This window comes from Culex pipiens, chromosome 1, assembly GCF_016801865.2.
Source record: "Culex pipiens pallens isolate TS chromosome 1, TS_CPP_V2, whole genome shotgun sequence".
Taxonomy (NCBI): domain Eukaryota; kingdom Metazoa; phylum Arthropoda; class Insecta; order Diptera; family Culicidae; genus Culex; species Culex pipiens.
This window is the reverse complement of record NC_068937.1, coordinates 13,768,908-13,792,806: the sequence shown is the minus strand read 5'-3', so window position 1 is coordinate 13,792,806 and position 23,899 is coordinate 13,768,908. Positions and strand designations below refer to the sequence as shown.

At 34.1% G+C, this 23,899-nt stretch overlaps 4 protein-coding genes across 4 annotated transcripts in view; 2 read left to right on the top strand and 2 right to left on the bottom strand.

The window, feature by feature from the left end:
- The window catches only part of LOC120416236 (ATP-binding cassette sub-family D member 3), a 35,496-nt gene extending 20,262 nt beyond the window's left edge, over window positions 1-15,234 (top strand). Inside the window, exons 3-9 of the mRNA XM_039577933.2 lie at window positions 7,119-7,309; window positions 7,390-7,487; window positions 7,556-7,806; window positions 7,868-7,947; window positions 13,672-13,804; window positions 13,863-13,960; window positions 14,023-15,234. Coding sequence (XP_039433867.1) covers window positions 7,119-7,309; window positions 7,390-7,487; window positions 7,556-7,806; window positions 7,868-7,947; window positions 13,672-13,804; window positions 13,863-13,960; window positions 14,023-14,922 — 1,751 coding nt within the window. The 3' untranslated portion in view covers window positions 14,923-15,234. The remainder of the gene's footprint in view (window positions 1-7,118; window positions 7,310-7,389; window positions 7,488-7,555; window positions 7,807-7,867; window positions 7,948-13,671; window positions 13,805-13,862; window positions 13,961-14,022) is intronic.
- A 5,262-nt stretch (window positions 15,235-20,496) lies between these two features.
- On the top strand, window positions 20,497-21,660 carry LOC120416239 (probable cytosolic iron-sulfur protein assembly protein Ciao1). The gene has a single exon (XM_039577941.2). The coding sequence runs from the start codon at window positions 20,602-20,604 to the stop codon at window positions 21,616-21,618; it is 1,017 nt and encodes a 338-aa protein (XP_039433875.1). The 5' UTR covers window positions 20,497-20,601; the 3' UTR covers window positions 21,619-21,660.
- A 194-nt stretch (window positions 21,661-21,854) lies between these two features.
- LOC120416241 (protein NCBP2AS2 homolog) lies at window positions 21,855-22,189 on the bottom strand. The gene has a single exon (XM_039577943.2). The coding sequence runs from the start codon at window positions 22,187-22,189 to the stop codon at window positions 21,929-21,931; it is 261 nt and encodes an 86-aa protein (XP_039433877.1). The 3' UTR covers window positions 21,855-21,928.
- A 2-nt stretch (window positions 22,190-22,191) lies between these two features.
- LOC120416240 (mediator of RNA polymerase II transcription subunit 9) lies at window positions 22,192-23,063 on the bottom strand. Its single transcript, XM_039577942.2, has 2 exons — window positions 22,736-23,063; window positions 22,192-22,420 (listed from the first exon to the last, which is right to left on the bottom strand). Exons 1-2 carry the CDS (start codon window positions 22,954-22,956, stop codon window positions 22,192-22,194), a joined length of 450 nt encoding a protein of 149 aa, XP_039433876.1. The 5' UTR covers window positions 22,957-23,063.
- Window positions 23,064-23,899: the final 836 nt, after the last annotated feature.

Below are 23,899 nucleotides of genomic sequence, written 5' to 3'. Positions count from 1 at the left end.
ATGAATTTTTGAAAAAATAGTGATTTTTGGAAAAAATCGAAGTTTTATGCAACAAGTTTGACATTATTTTTTAATGCAAAATTGAATTTGCAATCGAAAAGTACTTTACAGATTTTTTGATAAAGGGCTCCATTTTCAAGATAAAGCCACCGAAAGTTTGATTTTTGCGAAATATTTGCTGTTTTTTCAATTTTTAAAAATAGTAATCATGAGTGACCGTTTCTAAAAATATTTTTTTTTGAAAAGTTCAGAAAATTTGCTATGAAATTGTCTAAGAGACATTGAAGATTGGACTTCGGCCGCTTTAAGAAAACAGAAACACGAAAATTGAAGTTTTCTTAATATCACCAAAACAACCCACCATTTTCTAGTGACGATATCTCAGCAGCTAAAGGTCCGATTTTCAATGTTAATACATGAAAAATTCGTGAAATTTTCCGATCTTTTCGAAAAAAATATTTTGATCAAATCAAGACTAGCATTTTAAATGGGCGTAATATTCAATATTGAAATGTAGCCAAGGTCTTCGGATAATCGAGTCTGGACTGTAGCTAAAAGAAGTTTGTACTTGAAATCAGTACATTTTATCAACAAAAAAAATCGTTTTTTTTCCTTAAACAATAATTTTACGTCCATGTTTTTTTTGGGAATTTAACTTTTAGTAATAACAAGTAAAACAACTAAATCGGACTTTTTCTCCGTTTACCTATTTTTCCGAAAAGCTCCTACCACTTTGCCGAAGACACCAAACCGATCAGAAAATTCCTTCTCAATATACAGATTTTCGAATATTCGCTGCCCATTTTGTATGACCTGCAAAATTGTATGGAAAAACTAATGATACAAGGGAGCGTTCTTTTATTACTTAACGCAGTTGAGGGGGGGGCGTCGAAGGCCCTCAATACATTTTTTTAAATGTGTATGGAATGTTTTTTACGAGAGGGGGGAGTTGGTCCAAAAATCTCAATTTGTGCGTTACGTGATAAATTATCACTCCCCAACATGTTTTCTTTAAATAGAGAATGCATTGACAAAGTGTCACCCAAATCAAAACAAACAATTTTTTTTTTGAAGATTTCAAAGAACAACTCATGTGAAAATCGAGTGTTACAAAACGCATTTTTGTCCAACATTTTTCTTGAGTTTGATTTGAAAAGGTGGTCCATAGGAAATCGCATAGCTTTTAGGACATTAAAAATACTCCAAATTCCGACAAATTTGCATCGATGAACTTTTACACAAAAGCCATCAAATCGAAATAGAAAGCCCGTCACGGTCATGTTGCAAAATTTCGTAGCCATTTTCCGTGCCCTCACTTCGTCACGAAAGCCAACGAGCATGTCGCGAGCCCCTAACGGTTTTGCTATTTTTAACTTTTTTTCAGTTCTGGTTGGTTGAACCTGACGAAAACACTATTTCTTTTTTTAAGTTGAAACATTTCAGCCACACTTTTTTTTTGTTTTTCTGATGTAACCAAAGAGACGCAACAACCTGTCACAAAAGTAGCAACTAACACGTGCACTTGGCGCCGCTTGCTTCATACCAAAACAAAGAAAGGTCTAAAGTCACGCGTAACGATTGCTTTGTTTACTCTGTGGCAGATTCGTAACAGTAAACAGACGCCAAACATGCGAAGGTCAGAGACGCCAAATCGCACGCACGTGGACGTTGAAGCACCATTTTGTTTGGGAAGTATCATTTCAAAAGGTCGAAAGTGCAGAAGTGTTTTAATTAAGTTTGCAATTTTTTTTTCGAGTTTTTGTTGGTCTAAAAATAGTACGAAATCTCAAATTTACGTCAGTCATGCTACTTACAACGCTACAGAGTAAGACAGTGTTTACTAATTTTTGCAAGCTTCTTTTTTCACGTCTAACAACAGCCGTTAATGAGGCTTCCCCTCCCCTTTCTCGGGTACACAGTAGACTAGTAAACAAAAAAAAAAAAAGGTTTGGCAACTAACCGGAAAGCCAAGCGCTGAATCGCCCCACAGGTAGCCATGACTGGCCACAAATCGAACCAAACGCAACAACGCGACGTGATGACGATAGAACGAACTTGCGCGTCAATGTTTGCTGAGATTTGATGACCCTTCAGGTGAACTTCAGGAACTTTTGCGAAAAAGGGGGTTGGTATTCAGTAAACTAACTTTGTTGAAACATCAGTTTGTCAATTTGTCAAAGTTAAAATAACAATTATGTTTTTTTTTCTCAAACGCATGCGTTCGCAATTTAGATTACGATTTCATTCAGATTGTTTAAAATATCAGACTTAAATACAGCCTTGAGATAAGATGGCACATGGCAACCAACAAACCCAATGAATGGATCAATACGTGGCTTAGCCAGTTCAAAAGACAGGAATATCATGTCTTATCTTATCGAGGAGGCGTGATAAACGCGTGACATTTAGGTTTTAAGTGAAATGGCTGCTGAAATGTGGAAATTGTTGATAAAGGGCACCTTTTCGAGTTCAGGTTCAGGTTTTTTTTCAGGTAATACAGGTTCTAGAAAAAATTAAATGCTAGAAAATTTGAAATAATTATATGTCAAACTTTCAATGCCAGTAAATTATTATTTTTTCTAAATAATTCATATTTTTCCAATTATTAAGAACATTTTTTAATGCTTAATTTAAAATGTTCTTCAAATTTATAAAGTTTTTTTTAACCAAAGATAAAAAATTTTACATAAAATTAGCCTTATTAACAGTATAAGATTTCTGAAAAAAAAAACACACACAAAAAAGTTTAGTAATTGATCAAATTTTCATGTTTTTTCAAATTTGAACAAATGTAGAGATTTTTTTAATTTACAGAATTTACTAAATACTAAAAACATTGCAAATTTAACTAAGCATTAAGGCAACAATTTTTTTAAATATCATTTTGACGAATCAAAGACACAAAATCGGCATTTTTTTAATTTCAACATATTTATAAAATTCTAATTTAGCAAGTTTTGATATTTTTAATTTGCAAAATTAAATTAAAAAAAACACCAATAATTTCATAAATTTAACTTGAATTAGAACCAAATAATATCTCACGTTTTTTTTTGAATTTTATCATAAACAAATTCAAAAATAACACAATTTCCCAAATTTAACAAATTTGAAAAATTTAACCAATTTAACAAATTTTACAAATAAAAAATATCAAATTTAACAAATTTAACATATTTAGCAAATTTAACATTTTTATGAATTTAACTGTTTTTAATAATTATAAAAAATAAAACAATTTAAAAATAATAGTTACAAATTTAACAAATTTTAACAAACTGTATTTTTTACAAATTGTACAAATTTAACAAATTTAATAAATTTTATAAATTTAATAAATTTTATAAATTTAATAAATTTAATAAATTTAATAAATTTAATAAATTTAATAAATTTAATAAATTTAATAAATTTAATAAATTTAACAAATTTAACAAATTTATCAAATTTATCAAATTTATCAAATTTATTAAATTTAATAAATTTAATAAATTTAACAAATTTATCAAATTTATCAAATTTAACAAATTTAACAAATTTAACAAATTTAGCAAATTTAACAAATTTAACAAATTTAACAAATTTAAAAATTTCAACAAATTTAACAAATTTAACAAATTTAACAAATTAAACAAATTTAACAAATTTAACAAATTTAACAAATTTAACAAATTTAACAAATTTAACAAATTTAACAAATTTAACAAATTTAACAAATTTAACAAATTTAACAAATTTAACAAATTTAACAAATTTAACAAATTTAACAAATTTAACAAATTTAACAAATTTAACAAATTTAACAAATTTAACAAATTTAACAAATTTAACAAATTTAACAAATTTAACAAATTTAACAAATTTAACAAATTTAACAAATTAAACAAATTTAACAAATTTAACAAATTTAACAAATTTAACAAATTTAACAAATTTAACAAATTTAACAAATTTAACAAATTTAACAAATTTAACAAATTTAACAAATTAAACAAATTAAACAAATTAAACAAATTTAACAAATTTAACAAATTAAACAAATTTAACAAATTTAACAAATTTAACAAATTTAACAAATTTAACAAATTTAACAAATTTAACAAATTTAACAAATTTAACAAATTTAACAAATTTAACAAATTAAACAAATTTAACAAATTTAACAAATTTAACAAATTTAACAAATTTAACAAATTTAACAAATTTAACAAATTTAACAAATTTAACAAATTTAACAAATTTAACAAATTTAACAAATTAAACAAATTTAACAAATTTAACAAATTTAACAAATTAAACAAATTAAACAAATTAAACAAATTAAACAAATTTAACAAATTTAACAAATTTAACAAATTTAACAAATTTAACAAATTTAACAAATTTAACAAATTTAACAAATTTAACAAATTTAACAAATTTTACAAATTTTACAAATTTTACAAATTTTACAAATTTTACAAATTTTACAAATTTTACAAATTTTACAAATTTTACAAATTTTACAAATTTTACACATTTTACAAATTTTACAAATTTTACAAATTTTACAAATTTTACAAATTTTATAAATTTTATGAATTTTACAAATTTTACAAATTTTACAAATTTTACAAATATTACAAATTTTACAAATTTTACAAATTTTACAAATTTTACAAATTTTACAAATTTTACAAATTTTACAAATTTTGTAAAATTTCACAGATCTTTCAAATTAAAAAAAAAATGTCCAAATCTTACAGATTTTTCAAACTCTGCACATTTGACACACAAAATAATAAAAAAAAACAATTTAACAAATCTATAGTAACGTATTATATTGCTCTTGTAATGAATGACCGTTAGAACAACGTCGTACCACTCATTTCAAAGGTTGTTCAAGATTTGTCAAATTTTATAAACTGTGTATCAACTTTGTTAAATTGGTTAAATTTGTTATTTTTGTAAAATTTGCTAAAATTTGCTTAAAATTTGCTAAAATTTGTAAAATTTGCTAAAATTTGTAAATTTTTCTAAAATTTGTAAAATTTTCTAAATTTTTTAAAATTTGCTAAAATTTGTAAAATTTGCTAAAATTTGTAAAATTTGCTAAAATTTGCTAAAATTTGCTAAAATTTGTAAAATTTGTAAAATTTGCTAAAATTTGTAAAATTTTCTAATTTTTTTTTAAATTTGCTAAAATTTGTAAAATTTGGTAAAATTTGTAAAATTTGTAAAATTTGTAAAATTTGTAAAATTTGTAAAATTTGTAAAATTTGTAAAATTTGTAAAATTTTTAAAATTTGCTTAAACTTGTAAAATTTTTTAAAATTTGTAAAATTTGCAAAAATTTGTAAAATTTGTAAAATTTTCTAAAATTTGTAAAATTTGCTAAAATTTGTAAAATTTTCTAAAATTTGTAAAATTTGCTAAAATTTGTAAAATTTGTAAAATTTGCTAAAATTTGTAAAATTTGCTAAAATTTGCTAAAATTTGCTAAAATTTGTAAAATTTGCTAAAATTTGTAAAATTTGCTAAAATTTGTAAAATTTGCTAAAATTTGTAAAATTTGCTGAAATTTTTAAAATTTGCCAAAATTCGTAAAATTTGCTTAAGTTTTTAAAATTTGCTAAAATTTGTAAAATTTGTTTAATTTGGGAAATTTGTAAAATTTGTAAAATATGCTTAAATTTGCTAATATTTGTAAAATTTGCAAAAAATTGCTAAAACTTGCAAAAATTTTCTAAAATTTGCTAAAATTTGTAAAATTTGTAAAATTTGTAAAATAGGTAAAATTTGAAAAATGTATATATTTTACAAATTAGGCAAATGCAGCAAATTTAACAACGTTAATAAACTTGACAATTTAAACAACTGGTAATTATTAAATAAATTTATAATATTTGGTAAAATCCACCATTTCCACAAATTTTAAATTTCAAATAAAATTCAAAACTTAATAAACTTTATAAGTGAAATCCCTTTCAATAACCTATATTATTGCACAAATTAACACGCTGCAATCATCCTAACGATGATGACGTCCAAAGTGTTGATTCGACGATCGAGATAGATCGAGAGAGGCTGGCGCACGATCAGATGTCACCAATAAAGCCAAACCGGTTTTAATGGTACCAATAGCCGACCGTCACGCAGCGGGTTAACCCTTCACAGGAATGCTTTCGTTTTGTGTAGTTTTTTTTCTCAAATTTATCTATTTTTTATCATTTTTATTTAATTTATCAACTTTTCCCGAGCAAATCAATTTTAGTTTGATTTAATTTCGGTGAAGTTGTTCCGCTACTCTCCACTAGATGTCGTCATTACTACTAGTGAGATTTGCATGCAAGTTTCATAACTTTTTCTTTGTTTACCTTTTGCTTGTTTAATTAGTTTTTTTTGTTTATTGTCAATTACATTTTTTGTTTTCTTAAATCAGTCAGTTGAGAGTTACCTCAACCACAAAAACCGGATAGCACCTCTGCACTTGCACCAACTCTCGCCCTCGCACCCAATTCAGTGAGAGCCCCGTAAACCGCAAGTAAACAACTCACCGTTTTAAGAGATCGAGATCTGGGACTAACCTTGGCCTTGAAACTTGCCGGCATGGCGCGCGACTGTTTGTCCAACCAATTTTCAGCCCGATTATGCGAGTTCACATGGGCTAGTTAACAGCTCGTCTAAAGTTGTTGGAGCATCGACCTCCTCATAGGCTAAGGTCTGTCGCTATTCTTGGAAAAAACCCCATTCACAAACGGCGAGGCAAAAAAATAAACTCAAAATTATGCAACCTTGCAGAGATTGAAAAATAGCATAAATTTTGCATCGTCAGACTGGTTTTTGAAAGTGTCGCGCGAGGCTAAACGACTCCGATTAGTTGTCTGGGCGATGACGAAGTGGCTTTTGGTCTCTGGGTCAGTGGAAATAGAGGCGTGGTTTCGAGATTTTATTCTTTTTTCACTCAAATATGTTGATTTTGTTCTAAAGAAGTGTTGGTTCAGCTACTCACGACTAGATGGCGTGATTTCTTCAAGCAAGCCTTGCATGCAAGTTCATCTACTTGCATTGCATGCAAAGCTTTCGCACCTCACCACCAGATGGCACCGTTGCTAACCAATGCTCCTTTCTTTTCGCAGAAATCATCATTCCCCGAAAATGGAGCGCCGAAAACGGTCTGCTGGCGCTGATCGCCGCCGCCCTCATCGCCCGCTCCATCAGCGACATCTGGATGATCCAGAACGCGACCACCATCGAGAGCACCATCATCACGATGAACAAGAGCCAGTTCCGGACGGCGCTGGTCAAGTACCTTTCGGCGCTGCCGGCGGTAAGTGTTGCAAGCGTGTCCTAGCGTGCTTGGTCACTCCGAGCACGAAAAGCAGGCACTGAGTTCGATTTTTGTTACAGATTGCAGTCGTAAACAACGTGCTCAAGTGGAGCATCGGCGAGCTGAAGCTTAGGTTTAGGACCAACATGTCACAATATTTATACGCAGAGTACCTGAAGTGAGTGCTTGACCATTTCTTAAATTTCTTTAAACTTTCTATAACAAAAACAAAAACTATTTTTCAAGGGGTTTCACCTACTACAAGATGTCCAACCTGGACAACCGGATAGCGAACGCCGACCAGCTGCTGACGACGGACATTGACAAGTTCTGCGAGAGCGTCACCGATCTCTACTCCAACATCTGCAAGCCGCTGCTCGATATCGTGATTTACGTGTACCGGCTGACGACGAACCTGGGCGGGCAGACGCCCGGCATCCTGCTGCTGTACCTGTTCTTCTCGGGCGTGTTCCTGACGAATCTGCGCAAGCCGACGGGTAAAAAGAAGGGTTTCTTGTGAGTTATTCTAGAGAATGACTCTAAACATGTTGCTTTCAGGTCGTCTGACGGTGATGGAGCAGAAGCTGGAGGGAGAGTTCCGGTACGTCAACAGCAGGCTCATCACCAACTCGGAGGAGGTAAGTCGAAGACTCGTAGCGATTCTTCATTGTTATATTCTCGTAAATACTGCTTAGAAAATCTTATTTTCATTACGAAAGATTATATTTGCTACTCACCGCCAGGTGTCGCGATACAACTTTTTGTGACTTGCATGCAAGTTTGATTGTGTGCTACAAGCAGTGTTGCAATTTTTGTTTGTTTTTCAATAATATCTACGGGCTTAATATTTTTTTCTAGATATTATTTCCATTTTCTGAATACGATTTTTCCTTGCTATTTTAAAAACACTTGAAAAATGTTAGTCTAGAATTTCTTCATGGCCGAATAAAAAAAAATATATTTAAATTTGCTTATTGGAAACATATTTTCAATATGTTTTAATGATTGTTTCGAAAACATTGTGTTTTTGAAAATACAATTTGGTTTACTTTAAAAATTAGGCAAACCTCACCAGCAAAATGGCGGATGGTGTCAAATTTAGTGTAAATGCCTTCAGGACGAGTTTTTCCACATGATTTGGCAACACTGTCATAAGATATCGCAAATAATGGCGAATTTGAGAAGCTGTTTGCAGCCGGTAGTGTTGTGATCATGTCGGTTATTTAAATGACACGCAAACTTAACGGCAGTGGACAAATATCCTTCAATGAGAAAATTGTAAAAAAAATGTCTGGCAGCCCGGTTCAAAATGTTGGGCTCCTAAGTGAAATTTGCAGTGACGAATGTCAAGAATTTTGATGAAAATTACATCTGCCATCAGTTTCAATAATTAGGTTTTACAGAAAAAAATAAATAAATTTGGAGTAACTGGCAACACTGCCCAAACATATCGTTACTTAGGCGGGATTTGTTGATTTTTTTTTTTCAAAATTCGATGTTATATCAAATATTACGTTATAATTTCATAGAAATAAATTTAAGAGCCAATTTTTAATTCACATTAGGTATGTTTTTGACCGACCTTTCCGATACGTAATATATTGTAACGATCTGGTAGCCCTGTCATTTCATAAAATAAAACCACTTAAACTTTATTGTCTCAAACATTTTCAGGCCGAAATTTATAAAGTTTGATAAAAATGTCTAGTGAAACTTTTTTGATTAGTTAAAAAAAGATGTACGAATTTCCGATGAGTCATAAAACTTTTTTATCTGGCAACTCTGTCATATGCTATTGAAATTAAAGTGAGTAGCTTTTATAGCACTGGCATTCATCGTCTAAAATCACTAAGTTTTTGAACAAATTGAGAAAATTTCATCAAGGTACATAAGCAAGCAATTAACGCAGATAGGCAGCAACAAAATATGTTTTTTTTCACTAAGTTGCTTTCTTTTTAATGATCAAAACCAGATTTTTTGTTCAATCCAGAGAACGTTTTTCAACAATTTTAACATTTTTTCACAAAAGTTGTCATATAAATATTTTATTTAATATTTTTAAACTGCTTGAAAAGTGTATCAGCACTCAACCAATATTTTTTTGCTTAAAATTTAATGTTGAATTTGATCTTCAAAGCAACAAATGGAATTATCATCTGAATGTAAATCTAATCTAATCTAAACCAATCCAACACAAACGAAGCCAGTCCGATGAAAGCATGCTGGAAAGTCTTGTGATTAGATTACGCCCCAAGAACCTTTCTTGTCAGTATTCATAATTTCAGTACTTCCGAGAACACCCGAAAATGTATTACAAAAATTGGGTCCTAAAATTAAGCTTAAATTTGTGTTGTTAATGTTCACAACGATAAAGCTTATTTTTCTAAGTTCGAAAACATGTAGTCTTGTCAATTTTTGTTGCATTAAAATGATCAGAAATGGGTTTTAATCGTGTTTTTTTACCGTTGTACATAAAAATTGACAAAGGGTACCCAATTTAAGCGGCCAGCCCTATTGCGTTGTGTTTACCGCAGAGAGGATTCTGCGAACGGATCACATTTCACAGAATCTACATGGGAGGAAGGGTGCGTGGACATACCGTACCAAACGCTCCGATTAAGAATTATTATCTGAATGTAAATTCTCTAAAATTAATTTGATAAATCAACATGGAGTCTTTGTGAAAAACTGTGATTAAGGCAATTTCGCATGTTTCAGTAGATTTGAAATTAAAAAAAATATTCATTTGAAATGTTGTCTAAAAATATGTTTTTGAAAATTGAAGACTGACTAGAATCTAGTTAGAAAATACTTAGAAAACTATTTTTTCCCAATTCTACTCTTTGAAATGCTATTCTGTTTTTAATCAATAAAAAAAATAGCACGAAATGAGCATATTGACTTTTAGCAAAAGATTTTTTTTTTCGTCAACGCTGTTGTAGTGGTGTGTTGAACCACCTCTAATTTCAATTTTTTATTTCAAAATTTTAAAGTAATTTTTCAACAAGGCAAAACCTTGGATGTAAACAAGCATCCTATCCCACTCTAACTCAACGGGAACTGTCACTAGAGCAAGTGCGACAGATTGTTTGTTATCTGAGGTTTCGCTCCTTTGAAAAGTTACTACGGAATTTATGTGAAGTACTTTTCGATTGCATATTCAATTTTTCTTCTTTAAAAAAGAGTCCCATTTTTTTTTATTAAATAATTTAAATAAATTAAGTAATTTTTAAATGTTGACCAACTTATGTCACTGCTCAAAAGCTGGCATTTTTTGTCATCTAAAACATATCCAAAAGTTACAAATTAAAAAAAATGGGTCCAATTAAATATTGCTATTTTTAAAAGCGTTCCAAGTTCTAAACAACAACTTCCTACAACTTTGTTGAAAACATCTAATCGATCGGAAAATCCGTTGCTAAAGTTGTATGGAGCTTTGTATTGACAAACTATTCATGCAAAAGACTTCTTTGGTCAAAGCAAAAGTACTACAAACAAAGTTTCATCCAAATCAAAAAGGCAAAGTCTCAGATAAGAGCACTTCCATTCGAGCAGTTTTTGCTTTTTTTCCTACAATGTATTTCTCATGGGAGAACTGTCATTTCCAGAGTTATTTTTTGAATTGGTCCTTTAAGCAAATTTTATTCGCTGAAATTCAGTAAAATTTTACTGAATTTTCATCTAAAAAATTTCAGCAAAAGAAACGTCAAATTATTTTGCGAAAAACTTCGTAATTTTCTTGTGTCAGTTTGACAGATCTTTTTCACTTCCATTCGAGCAGTTTTTGCTTTGTTCTACAATGTATTTCTTATGGAGCGAACTGTCAAAAACTGCTCGACTGCGATCACAAAAAAAATGTTTCCAGTACTGTTTTTTACTCCAAACCTAAAAAAAAAACGTGGTTAGCATTGAGGCATTTGTTATTCACATTTTCTTACCTTTTTTAAAGACCATAATACAAAATCAGCAGCATCCTAACAATAAGTCACAGGTGACGTTTCAGTTTGACAGATATGCAGTTACTAATTTTAAAGCAATGTTTTTTTTTTCAATTGCCGAATTTCAGCAAAAGTGATGATTAATGTATCGCATTCAGTTATTTATTTTACTGAAATGGCAATCCAAGATTTGTTGTGTAGGCTGACGTTTCCGCAAATAAATGGAGGCAAACAAACAAAGCAAACAAACTATCGAAAAGGGCGAGTTTGTTTATTAGCTTGCCATAGTCTAATACCTCCTTAAAAGTGAGTTTGTTTTGTTTGTTTGTCGTTAAAAAGGGTCATAAACAAGGCCATAACATAAAACTGTGCATTTTGTTTAAAACAGATTTTTCGATTGCAATTTTAGATTTATCTTTGAAGAAATATTTTCAGAGCATTTTCAAAATGTCTTCATTTTGTTTAAAAAGTATGACATATTTTCGGATGTTACCGAACAAATGTTGGATAATGTTTTTTTTTGTCAGTCAGGTCGAACCAAACATTTCATTAGGGCACAAAACCAAAAACCGCGATTCGAGAAAATCGCTGGCAAAAAGTGGACAACTTGTTTCAATTCCTATTTAAAAAGAAAGCTTGACTGGTGGTATTTTTACTGATGATACGATAAAACACATCATTATCCTCAACTCTGCTTTAATGCTTCTTAATTTATGTAGATTTTCGCAATAAAACTCATAATTTTAAAAAATCTCGCTATTGGGCCCTTTTAACTTTCCAACTGTTGTTAATAATGGGCCCTTTCTTAATGCAATTTCGATAAGAACTGAAAGGGCACTTAAGCGCTGTCACCTGATTGTTGTTTTTAATGATGTTTATGGGCCTTTTTGTTTAGTTAGAAATAATGAGGAATTCAGCGGAAATTTTGATAATGGGTAAAGTTTTGTGATCGGATGGTGTAGATAAGGTATGTGAAACATAAAAATTCTTCAAATGTGTACTGAACAGCAGCCGCGGGCCGTATTAAATATTCTATTTCGACGAAGTTTTTTTCTCAGGAAATCCTTGGTGAAACGTAAACCAAACTTTGTTTTTAAGTGAATTAGTGTTAAGAATGTATGAAAAGTTCACTTTATAACATAGAAAGTACCTTAACCACGAAAAACTAACGAAAAAGAAAAGGGCACAATTGAACTTTTTTTCTGGTTTGGAGTGAACATTGTTATGTGCCCTTTTGTTTTTTTTTTTTATTTTTCCAATAGGAAATTGTTTGTTATCAATCTGATTTTTGGAGGGCATGTAGGGAGTGTACTAATGAATGGAATAGTGGAATAATCCCAAATGTTTACGTATTGGTTTTGTGCCCTAATGAAATGTTTGGCTCGATTTAACCACAAGATAGTCATTAGAGTGTAACAAAAATGACTTTTTGGTGGGCTTTCAGGGGTTTGTTCCGGAGGGCAAACTTTTTGCCTTCCTCACTTTACTGAGGAAAGGCTATAAAATCACTCGAAAAACGAACTTTTTAGTTAGACCTCCTAGACCTACCTTCATTTGTACATATCGACTCAGAATCACCAGCTGAGCAAATTTCTGTGTGTTTGGCTGTATGTAGACATGTGTACCAAATCAATGTCACTGGAATATCTTATCACAGGCTCAACCGATTTTGGCCGGAATGGTTTTAATCGATCCGTCTTAACGTCCTCTAAGTTGCTATTTAAATTCATGCAGTTTAATCATGTATTTAAAAAGTTATGTTAAAAAAACTGTTTCATGTTAAATTAAAATTATGGTAAAAAGGGTGATTTTTTTTTCATGAAACCCTCACATGTTATATATTTTTAGAAAGCATATGAGAAGACCTTTTAGGTGGAGTAAGAATTTTCAAGATCTGACTTACCTATCTTAAATTACAAGCAGTTTAAAAAATGGTCTGAATTCACATAACCTCAACTGGTCGGGTCTGATCGCCACGAAAAAGCCGTGTAGAGGGATGCCATTTTCCTCAAAGGCCGTGTCTGTATAATCTTGACAAAAAGTCTGTAGGAAGTCTATTTTTTTTTACTCGTCACTTATTTTTATTAGGACCTCTTAGGTGCTGCGATCACGTTAGGGGAGATCCATAAACCATGTGGACACTTTATGGGGATTGTAATCACTCTATAAATGAGAGGAAGGCACCAACCACCTAAAGGTGGATTAAGTAACGTTTTTTTAAATTAAATTTCTATATTGGGGGTATCAAAAAACACCCAAAAAGCAAAAACTGAAAATTTGGTTTATTGGACCTTTTCAAAAAAAACTCCAGAATTCGACACATAAGGGTGATGCAGGCTATTTTTATAAAATTAAGTTGAATTTGATGTTTTTTTATATTTTGGAATAATTCATGTTTATTTTTTTCTCCACGCTTTTTTTCAGATCGCCTTCTACAAGGGCAACAACCGCGAGAAGCTCACGATTCTGGCGAGCTTCAACAAGCTGGTGGCGCACCTGCGCAAATTCTTGGAGTTCCGCGTCGGCATGGGCATCATCGACAACATGGTTGCCAAGTGTGAGTAACTTATTAATACTGTTCTAGTCGTAAAACTAATTGAAACTGTGGTTTGCAGACATTGCCACCGTGGTCGGCTTCTACGCCGTGTCGCTTCCGTTCTTCGAGGAGAACCACCCGCTGCTGACGGGCAGCAAGGCCGGCGATCGGTTGAGCGTAAGCACGAGGGTGACTTTGTTGAAGTTGGTTTTTTTTTAAAAAGTTGGTTATTTTTCTAGAAATACTACACCTTCGGTCGGATGCTGGTCAAGCTGGCGGAGGCCATCGGTCGGTTGGTGCTGGCGGGTCGTGAAATGTCGCGGCTGGCCGGGTTCACCGCGCGCATGACGGAACTCACGGTTGTGCTGAAGGAGCTGAACGCGGGTCGGTACGAGCGCACCATGGTGAGCAACTCGAGCGTGGCGGACGCGGAGATTGGCGCCGGGAAGGGCCTGCTCAAGTTCCAGGACAATCTGATCAAGTTCGAGCACGTGCCGCTGGTGACGCCGAACGGGGACGTGCTGGTCAAGGACCTGAACTTTGAGGTCAAGTCCGGCATGAACGTGCTGGTGTGCGGGCCGAACGGGTGCGGCAAGAGCAGTCTGTTCCGCATTCTGGGGGAGTTGTGGCCCACGTGGGGCGGCAAGGTGACGAAACCCCCCGCGGGGAAGCTGTTTTACATTCCGCAGAGGCCGTACATGACGCTGGGGACGCTGCGCGATCAGATCATCTACCCGCACACGCACCAGGAGATGAAGCGGCGTGGCAAGACGGACGCGGACCTGCTGTCGTACCTGGACCTGGTCCAGCTGACGTACCTGCAGGTGCGCGAGAAGGGCCTGGACGCGATCGAGGACTGGATCGACGTGCTGTCCGGCGGGGAGAAGCAGCGCATCGCGATGGCCCGGCTCTTCTACCACAAGCCCCAGTTTGCCATCCTGGACGAGTGCACCTCGGCGGTTTCCGTCGACGTCGAAGGAAGCATGTACGAGTACTGCCGGAAGGTGGCGATCACGCTGTTTACCGTTTCGCACCGGAAGTCGCTGTGGAAGCACCACGATTACTATCTGCAGTTTGACGGCCACGGCGCGTACGAATTTGCGCCCATCGACGGCAGCGAGCAGCAGTTCGGGTCGTAAGCACAGCATTTCCGGGTGGATCTTTTTTTACGGTGATAGAGCGAGACAGAACCGGTTCCAGGAGGGCGTGGATGAGCGGTGCAGGAAACCCACTAATTTTAAGGTGTATAAATGCGACGGACGGGCGGCTATTTTTTTACCTTTCTTTCGTGAATTCTATCGAGAAGTGAGAGTCGGTTTTCTTTTAAGGTGGAGTAAAGCATGATTGTGTTTTATTAAATTTTATTTACAAGACAGGCATTGCGCTTTTTCTCCGTTATTTTATCTTAATGTAATCTTCTGTTGCAGAAATAAAAGTTAACTTTGGAATAATGTTGGTTTTATTTTGTGTTGAATAATTCTGTAGTGTAAATCACATAAATCTGTCAAAAAGTTGTTGACTGATGTTGAAACTGATGCCTTGTGACGTCATGCTCGATAAAATCTGAAAAGAAATTGAGAAAGTACGAAAATTAGTCACTACAAACAAGAAAAACAAACGTATTTTGTTGATTTAAATTCAAACTTGACTAAAATCGAACGAAAGTGTATCGAACTGACGGCCATTTTGACATTCGACTCAACCAAAAAACTGTCAGTTGTACTGTCGTGAAAAATGAGACTACTTGATCTGCCGGCCATTTTGAAGGCAAACTAGAACTCCAGAGCAACATTTGAAAGGGGCGGTACGACATTGCTCTTACGGCCTTTCGTCCCATTTAAACGCGTGTAATGAAAGGCCGTAAGAGCAATGTCGTACCGCCCCTTTCAAATGTTGCTCCAGAACTGTCAATCGTACTCTAAAAAAATATTGTAATAATTGGGAGTTTGTAAGCCAACTTAAAACTGTTCAAATCATTCACTTTTTAAAGTTTGTTTCGAGACATTTGAAGACGCAAATCGATCTTTCTGGAAAAAGAAAATGGCGAACAGACAATTCTATACAATTTGCTTCTAACAAAAACCTAACCAAAAACAAAAATTTTGAATTGACACCGCAGATAGAGCTTTAAGCCAAAGTTCTTCGCCAAAAAGAACAATCACTAAACACTGACGCCATTTTTCACACACTCACCTCTTTTTTGCGCTCCTCCACCATTTTCTAACCCCCCTTAATTAATCTAACCCAAGAAAACGAATGTTTTCTATACGTGATATTGCCTCTGCGAAATAATCCCGACGCGCGTTTTAAGGGACGCCGTCGCCGGGATATTTGCAGGGCAGAACACGTTCGGAGGGGGGCACCATTTCACAAAAAACACAGAAACACGAAAGGACACGACTTGCTTCCAGGAGGTGTCAAGCGAAAATGAGACCGATTTTGGCACGAAAGCCGGCAAGGAGGTATTTTTTTGCAAATGAAGGGTGCGATGTTTTTTTGGTAGGAAAACATCGCAAAGTGAAGAGCGAGGGGTGAGACGATTAGATAGAATTATAAACTTAGTAATTTCTTGAAAAATGAAGAAAAATCAATATTATTGTTTGAGTTAAACCTCATAACTGACTTAAATAAGAGATTGATGGGCTTTTTATATTAAACATTTACCAACAACTAAAATAACGGGTAGTTCTACCTATTAACTGGAGGTAGTGGCCTATAATTTTTGCTACCGCTGATGTAGGTCACAAAGTCATACAACAAAAATTTACTCGAATATTAGTGAACATTAAACTCCAGCCTTATTTCTGAAGTTTAATTTATTTCTGTTTTCTAACTTTGAAATTGAATTTATTTACTTTTTTAGGGCAGGAAAAATCTACTTCTTTTTGTAAACACATAGTACAAAACAAAAATACACAAGAAACAAAAGTCAAATAACACGGCTGTACCCAGAGCTCTTTCTTCATGAGGAACTTGGGCTCGAACTCGGGGCTTCTTTCTTTTTATGAATAAATTTTATTGAATTTCTAGAACTCTGGTTAGCGTTTACTCTATATTTTAACCAATATTGCGATGATCTTTCAATAGGGTCCCAATGCCCTATGTAATTTTTTATGTACATTGGTAAAAAAAGACAATATTTTTTCGATGGATCAATTGAAAAAAAAAATATTTTTTTTTGAATTTTTATGTTTTATTTTTTTTAAGTTTTTAAAATTTAAAAAAAATTCTTAGTATTTAGAAAAATAATATTTAAAAATTTAATTTTTTTTTTGGATTTCTTGTTTTTTTTTTACATTTTTTAAGTGTTTTGATTTTTTTATTTTTTTTATTTTATGGAAATTTTTTTTTTAATTTTTGGAATTGTAGAATTTTTTGATTTTTTTGAAATATATAAAATTTTTAAAATTCAAATATTTCAAAAGTTAAAAAAAACAAAAATTTAAAACTTTAAAAAATTTTAACCCTTGTACAAATTTTGATTTTTTTTAAATTTTAGAAATATTTAGAAATTGCTGCTTAATTTCAGGACTTAATTACAGAAATCATATTTTTTTTTTCAAAATATAAATCGTTTTATATTATAAATTTTAACCAAGCTTCCCTGCACCGTGCGGTGTATGAACGTGTCGTAGTGCGCTGGTACGATGTACCAAGAAACCAATACACAAATGGGTTCAGGCACGTACCGAAGCTAGAAAACCAAACCCGCGATGTGCGTTGGCACTGGCGCATGGGAAGCTTGATTTTAACCAAAATTGCGATGGTCTTAGGTCCCAAAGCTCTATGCAATTTTTTATGTAAATTGGTAAAAAAAGACAACATGTTTTCAATGGATAAATTAAACATTTTTCTTTGAATTTTTTATTTTTATTGATTTTTTTATGTTTTTAATTTTTTTAAAATTATTAAAGTTTTTGAAATTTTCAAAATTCTTTAAATTTAAAAAATTCTTGAAATTAAAAAAAGCTTTGAAATTAAAAAAAAAATTATTCTTTGTCCTCTATCTTAACCTATACCCTAACTGGCTCAATCGGCCTTGCCATCACGGAGCCGTGCGTCTATTTATAGATCCGAGATCTATTGTTTTTCGTCTTGATGGATGTTGATGATCTCCTGTGGGTCTTGTTGGAAGATTCTTCCTTCCTTCCTTCACGCGTTGTGGTGTGGTTGGTTGGTCATCTTCCCGTCCATTCCCCACTCACCCACCGCTAGTTGTTGTAGTGGAGGGAGCGGCATGTGTTTGTGTGTGGTAATTAATTACCGAGTGTATCTGTTGCTCCCAGAGGGAGCAGGGGGTTCTGGTTGCCACCGAAAATTCGGTGACGAGGTGACCGGGCGGGTTCGATCCCTGATCGTCTGCTTGAAAGGCAGATCGCTTAACCATTCGGTTAAGTACCCGGACTATTTTTTAAAAAGTTGAATTTTTTTAAAATTTTAATTTTTTTTGATTTTTAAATTTTGTTAAGTTTTTTTAAAATGTTTATTTTTTTATATTTTTTGTAATGTTTAAAATTTTTTATTTATTTTTTGTTTTTTTTTAAATCTATTTTTTATTTTTTTTGTAAATGTTTGGAATTGTAAAAATTTTTTAATTTTCAAAAATGAATAAAATTTTTGAAATTAAAATATTTCAAAAACAAAAAAAAAAATAAAAAATTTAAACTTTCAATTGTTTTTTAGTTTGCTGCTGAATTTCAGGACTCAATTACAAAAATCATATTTTTTTAAATATAACTCGTTTTATATTATGAATAAATTTTAACCAAAATTGCGATGGTTTTTTAAAATGGTCCTAAAGCTCTATGTAATTTTTTATGTACATTGGTAAAAAATACAACATTTTTTTCGATGGATCAATTATTTTTGTTCTTGAAATTTTATTTTTTTCAATTTTTATTTTTTTAAAGGTTATTGAAGTTTTTGAAATTTTTGGAAGTTTTTTTTTTGAAATTATTTAGGCTGGTACAAATATTTTTAAAAGTTTTTGTCATCCCCCCCCCTTCAAAATTGGCCCGAAAAATCAGGGGGCAAAAAAAATATTTTTACAATAAACTTCAAAATTTCAATGAAAATTCAAGTGCAACCAGCTGAAATCAAATTAAAATACATTCTTCTGCGTTTAAAATCATTTTTAGCATGTTTGGGTTTATTAAAAAATCTTAAGATTTTTTGAAAATTTTCGATGAAAATCTTTTTTTTCGATAGAATTTTTGTTTTTGTCAGATCTTAGATTTTTTGAAAACTAATGATTGCAAAACAACTGAACTAGTGTAAAATGCATTTTAAAACACTTTTTTCATTTAAATGTGAAGACTATGGCTTGTTATCTCGCTTGTTATTTTTTTTTTGCCCCTCTTGACCTCGGCCAGGGCCGAGGGACAAAAACTTTTTTAAATATTTGCATCGGCCTTAATATAAAAAAAAAATTTTTTTAAATGTTTAAAATTTTTGTTTTTTTTCTATTTTTTTTAAATCTCGTTTTTTTAAATATTTGTAATTGCAGAAATTTTTGATTTTTTTGAAATATATAAAAAAAATTGAAATTCAAATATTTCAAAAATTAAAAAAAATCAAAATATTTCAAAAATGTTTAACTTTTTAAAAATTATGATTTTTTTTTAATTTTAGAATTCTTTAGGAATAAGGCTTTCTAGTCAGAAATTTACCAACACATTCAAAGTATGTTTACATGACAGCTGGACGTTTGTTTGCATCAGGATTCCTATCTCTTTCTAGCAAAAGTTTTTTGTCAGGCGACTTCTAGCTGGTTTTTTTGACTGACTGCCCGATATGTCAGCCAACATACTTCGCAGGGCTGTGACAGCTACAGCTCGATCATTGTTTGCATCAGGACACTGTGATGAGGAGTTCGTCATTTTTGAGTTAATTTACATTTTTTTCACTGGGCCTAGAAAGCGAATTTCAGGACTCAATTACAAAAATCATAATTTTTAAAATATTAATAAATTTTAACCAAAATTGCGATGCTCATGCTATTTGTAATTTTTATGTACATTGGTAGAAAAAAGACAACATTTGAATTTTTTGTTTTAATATTTTTTTAAATTATTGAAGCTTTTAAAATTTTCAAAATTCTTTATATTTAAAAAAATGTTTTTTTTTTTTCAATATTTTATTTTTTTTGTTTGATTTTATTTTTAATTTTTTGAAATGTTTGAAATCTTTTAATATTTTTATTTTTTTTTATTTGTTGAAATGTTTGAATTTTTTGAAAGTTTGCATTTTTTTTAAATTTTTAGAACTGTAGAAATTTTTGAAATATATAAAAAAAAATCAAATATTTCAAAAATTTGAAAATATCTTTAATTTTAAAAATTTTCAATAGTTTAAAACTTTCAAAAGCTTTAATATTTTTAAATGTTTTGAATTTTCTTAATTTTAGAAATCTTTAGAAATTGCTGCTTCATTTCAAGAGCCAATTACAGAAATCATGAATTTTTTATTCGATTCGTGTTGAGGTTGATTTTTGAATATTTTTTCCAATTCGTGTAAAGAATGCTCTGAATTCGTCGTCGGTTTTTAACTTGAATTCAATAATAAAAATTTCAAATAAAAAAAAACTAGAAAAATGGAATGTTTATCAGTGTAATTACGATTGTCGCACCCCTCGCCTATAAAAAAACATCGCAATAACGAATCCCATCACATGACAGCCCTCAGTTGTCATTTGACCTGTCAATTAACGTCATTAATCACTCTGCACGATCGCGTGAGGAAAAACATCAAAACATTCGCTTCGTGTGTTGTGAAATTTTGATCCCGAAACATACATTTTTCATAAATCCATTCCACAAATGGGCAAACTGACCCTGCTCCAGTGCCTGTCCGGCCACCGGGGCCGCGTCTGGGGTGCCGGATGGCACCCACGCGACCCGGTGCTAGCTACCTGCGGCGAGGACAAAACGATCCGCATTTGGGCCGACGACGGCACGGGACGGTGGGTTCCGAAGACGGTCCTTTCGGATGGGCACACGCGGACGATCCGGGACGTGGCGTGGTCGCCTTGTGGAAGGTTTTTGGCGTCGGCTAGCTTTGACGCTACGGTTGCCATTTGGGACCGGAGGTCCGGGGAGTTTGAGTGCAACGCAACGCTGGAGGGCCACGAGAACGAGGTGAAGAGCGTGTCGTGGAGCAAGTCGGGGGCGCTGCTGGCGACCTGCAGCCGGGACAAGTCGGTGTGGATTTGGGAGGTGGCCCAGGAGGACGAGTACGAGTGCGCGGCGGTGTTGAACACGCACTCACAGGACGTCAAGAAGGTCGAGTGGCATCCGAATGAGGACGTGCTGGCGTCGGCCAGTTATGACAATACGATCCAGTTGTATCGGGAGGATCTGGCCGATAGTGATTGGAGCAGTTTTGATACGCTGGCCTCGCACGACTCGACGGTTTGGAGTATTGCGTTTGATGCGAGCGGGAGTCGGTTGGCGTCGTGCAGCGACGACCAGACGGTGCGCATTTGGCAGGAGTACAAACCGGGGAACGAGTTTGGGGTGGCCTGTCCGGACGGGAAGACGCCGGTTTGGAAGTGCGTTTGTACGCTGTCTGGGTTCCACAGCCGGGCCGTGTACGACATCAGCTGGTGCAAGAAGACGGGGCTGATTGCGACGGCTTGCGGGGACGATATGGTGCGGATCTTCCGAGAGGTGGCGGGATCGCCGGCGAACGAGCCGACCTTTGAGATGGTCGCCTCGAAGCACGCCCACTCGCAGGACGCGAACACGGTCGAGTGGAGTCCGACGGTGGCCGGGCTGCTGGTGACGACCAGCGACGACGGCGACGTCAAGTTGTGGAAGTTTGAGGATGATGAGTAGTTCCTTGGTTGATTTTTGAAATAAAGTTTAGGGTGGAAGAACTGCGCGAACTTCACTGTTCAAAGAAATTTCCAGGCTATTTACCACGGCGGGTCAAACTGACCCTGTTGATATATTAAATGAGCGAAAGGGAAGCCGGTTACGGCGTGACCAACTGCTTCCAAGGATCCTGAAAAAGACTGAACCAGATTAGAATGTGTTGGATGTGATGACACTACGAATCAAAACTACTCGTCTAAACCTTTAGAGAATATTCTATCGTTCAATCGTTCCGTGAGTAATTAAATCTAAGCCGTCAACCTCCACACGCTTACTTCCGTCCCTCGCGACGCTTCAAATCCTCCTTGGCCTGTTCGAGCTCCTTCTTGACGTCCTGCCGGAACGTCTCCATCATCCGCTTGAACCGCTCGGGCGTCATCTCGATAAACTTCTGCTCCTGCGCCATCGTCCTGCCCCGGTAGTACGCACTCACGAGCAGCTGGGCTGCCCGCCGCATCGGATAGCTGTCCGCGAGGCGCTGGATCAGCTGCTCGTTGTTGGCGAGGTAGCGCATCAGCACGCGGAGAACCATGTTTAGAACTGCACGTTCTTGTACTTCTTGATGAGCTGCTGTTTGAGGGCGAGTTGCTTGCGCAGACTCTCGAGACGACGCAGCTGTTCCTCCTTGCTGAACTCGATTCCCGGCAGTTGACGGATTGTGGCCCGGGCGGCTTCCAAAGTTTTTTGCAGCTCGAGAACCTTCTGGCTGCAGTCGGCGCTTTCCTTCTGCTTGGCGGCGTTGTCGACCGGATCTTTCTCGACGCTGGTGGGGGAAAGTGTTTATGTAAGCTTTTGCGTTTTAATTTTGAAAAATCAACTGAGATAAAGAATTTTTAAAAGGAAACTTCTTTGTTTTCCAGTAAGAGATTATATAAAAAAGAACTTGCACGAAATTCAGTTCAAGTCTTTGTTGACAAAGTTTTGGTTCAATGACTTGTTTACAAATAACACATTTTTTATTTGGGGAGAAACAAACTTGACAAATTCAAGTAAAAAATGTGATTTCTACTCACAAAACCTCTTATCAGTCAAAACCAAAACAAAGAGCAACAAACTGACAGCCCTCTCTCCTCCTCACCTTCTGATAATTTCGTAAATGACCGGCAAAATTTCGATTTCCGCCACCTTCTGCTTCTGCTCTTGCTTTTTTGTCTCCTGCTGCAGGTCAGAGCAGGCGTTGGACGCGGCGCCGGCACCTGTCACTGAAGATGGGTTGCTGCTGTCAACGCCACCACCACTTGGAACGGACGACACGATTTGGGGCTTCACTTCGAGTTGCTCCAGCTGCATCGGTTCCATCGCGTCCCCGGGGCGAGGTCGACCATGCGGGCAGGTTCCGGGGTTCGGGCTGGAAACTTGTTTGGAGAAAAGAAAACTTGGGCGCCCGTCGTCAGGAGGAAGCGAAAATGTTTACCCCTAGAACTGTCAAAAACGTACACGTTCAAGGGGAAAGAAGAGTCATTATAATGTTCTTAAAAATTGTTACACTCTAAAAAAATTAACCCAATTTTTCACACCGAAAATAAAAAAAAAGCCTAATAACTATTTATTAATGAAAAATCTCTTTTTTAAACATGGTTAGGTCTGTTTAGATGACAAAAAATGGCACAACCACTAAAAATTTCGGCTCGATATTTTCACAAAATTCTCAGTCGGAAGTCAGAATTCTTTCGGTAGTGTTGTCATTAATTTTTTTTGGAAAGAATCATAACTTTGAAAAAAATGGGAAAATAATCGTAAATAAGATCGTAAAACTTATTTGATTTTATTTTTAAATGTATAACGAGTCGGTTGTCTACACTGAAATTGTAGCTAAATATTCGATGATCTTTTCTGAGCTGTCCATACAAATTAGTATGAGAAAATGAATTTGAGAAAATAAAAATAAATCTGTCGTGGTGATTATTGCATTCGATCGTAATTTCTCGACTCGCAATAGAGATTTCTCGATCGTAATATATCGATCGTAATTTGTCGATGGTAAGTCGTAATTTGTCAATAGTAGATTGGGACCATTCGATCGTAATTTCTCGATCTACCATCGACGACCGACGATCGAGAAAATCTCGATATGGGTTCGAAGCTCGTTTTCGAAACTTTTTTTTAATTCATGATTTTCAGAAATTTCAAAAAAAATCAAAAAAAAAAAAATTCAAAAATAACAACAACTTCAAAAAAATCAAAAATTTAAAAAATTTCAAAAATTTTAAATTATTTAAAAATTACAAATATTTAAAAAAAT

Excerpts from the sequence above, each read along its gene's own strand:
- LOC120416239 (XM_039577941.2), top strand. The coding sequence starts at position 20,602 with ATGGGCAAACTGACCCTGCTCCAGTGCCTGTCCGGCCACCGGGGCCGC.
- LOC120416241 (XM_039577943.2), bottom strand. The coding sequence starts at position 22,189 with ATGGTTCTCCGCGTGCTGATGCGCTACCTCGCCAACAACGAGCAGCTG.
- LOC120416240 (XM_039577942.2), bottom strand. The coding sequence starts at position 22,956 with ATGGAACCGATGCAGCTGGAGCAACTCGAAGTGAAGCCCCAAATCGTG. Across the intron at positions 22,421-22,735 it reads ATTTACGAAATTATCAGAAG|CGTCGAGAAAGATCCGGTCG; the intron begins GTGAGGAGGAGA and ends TTCCCCCACCAG.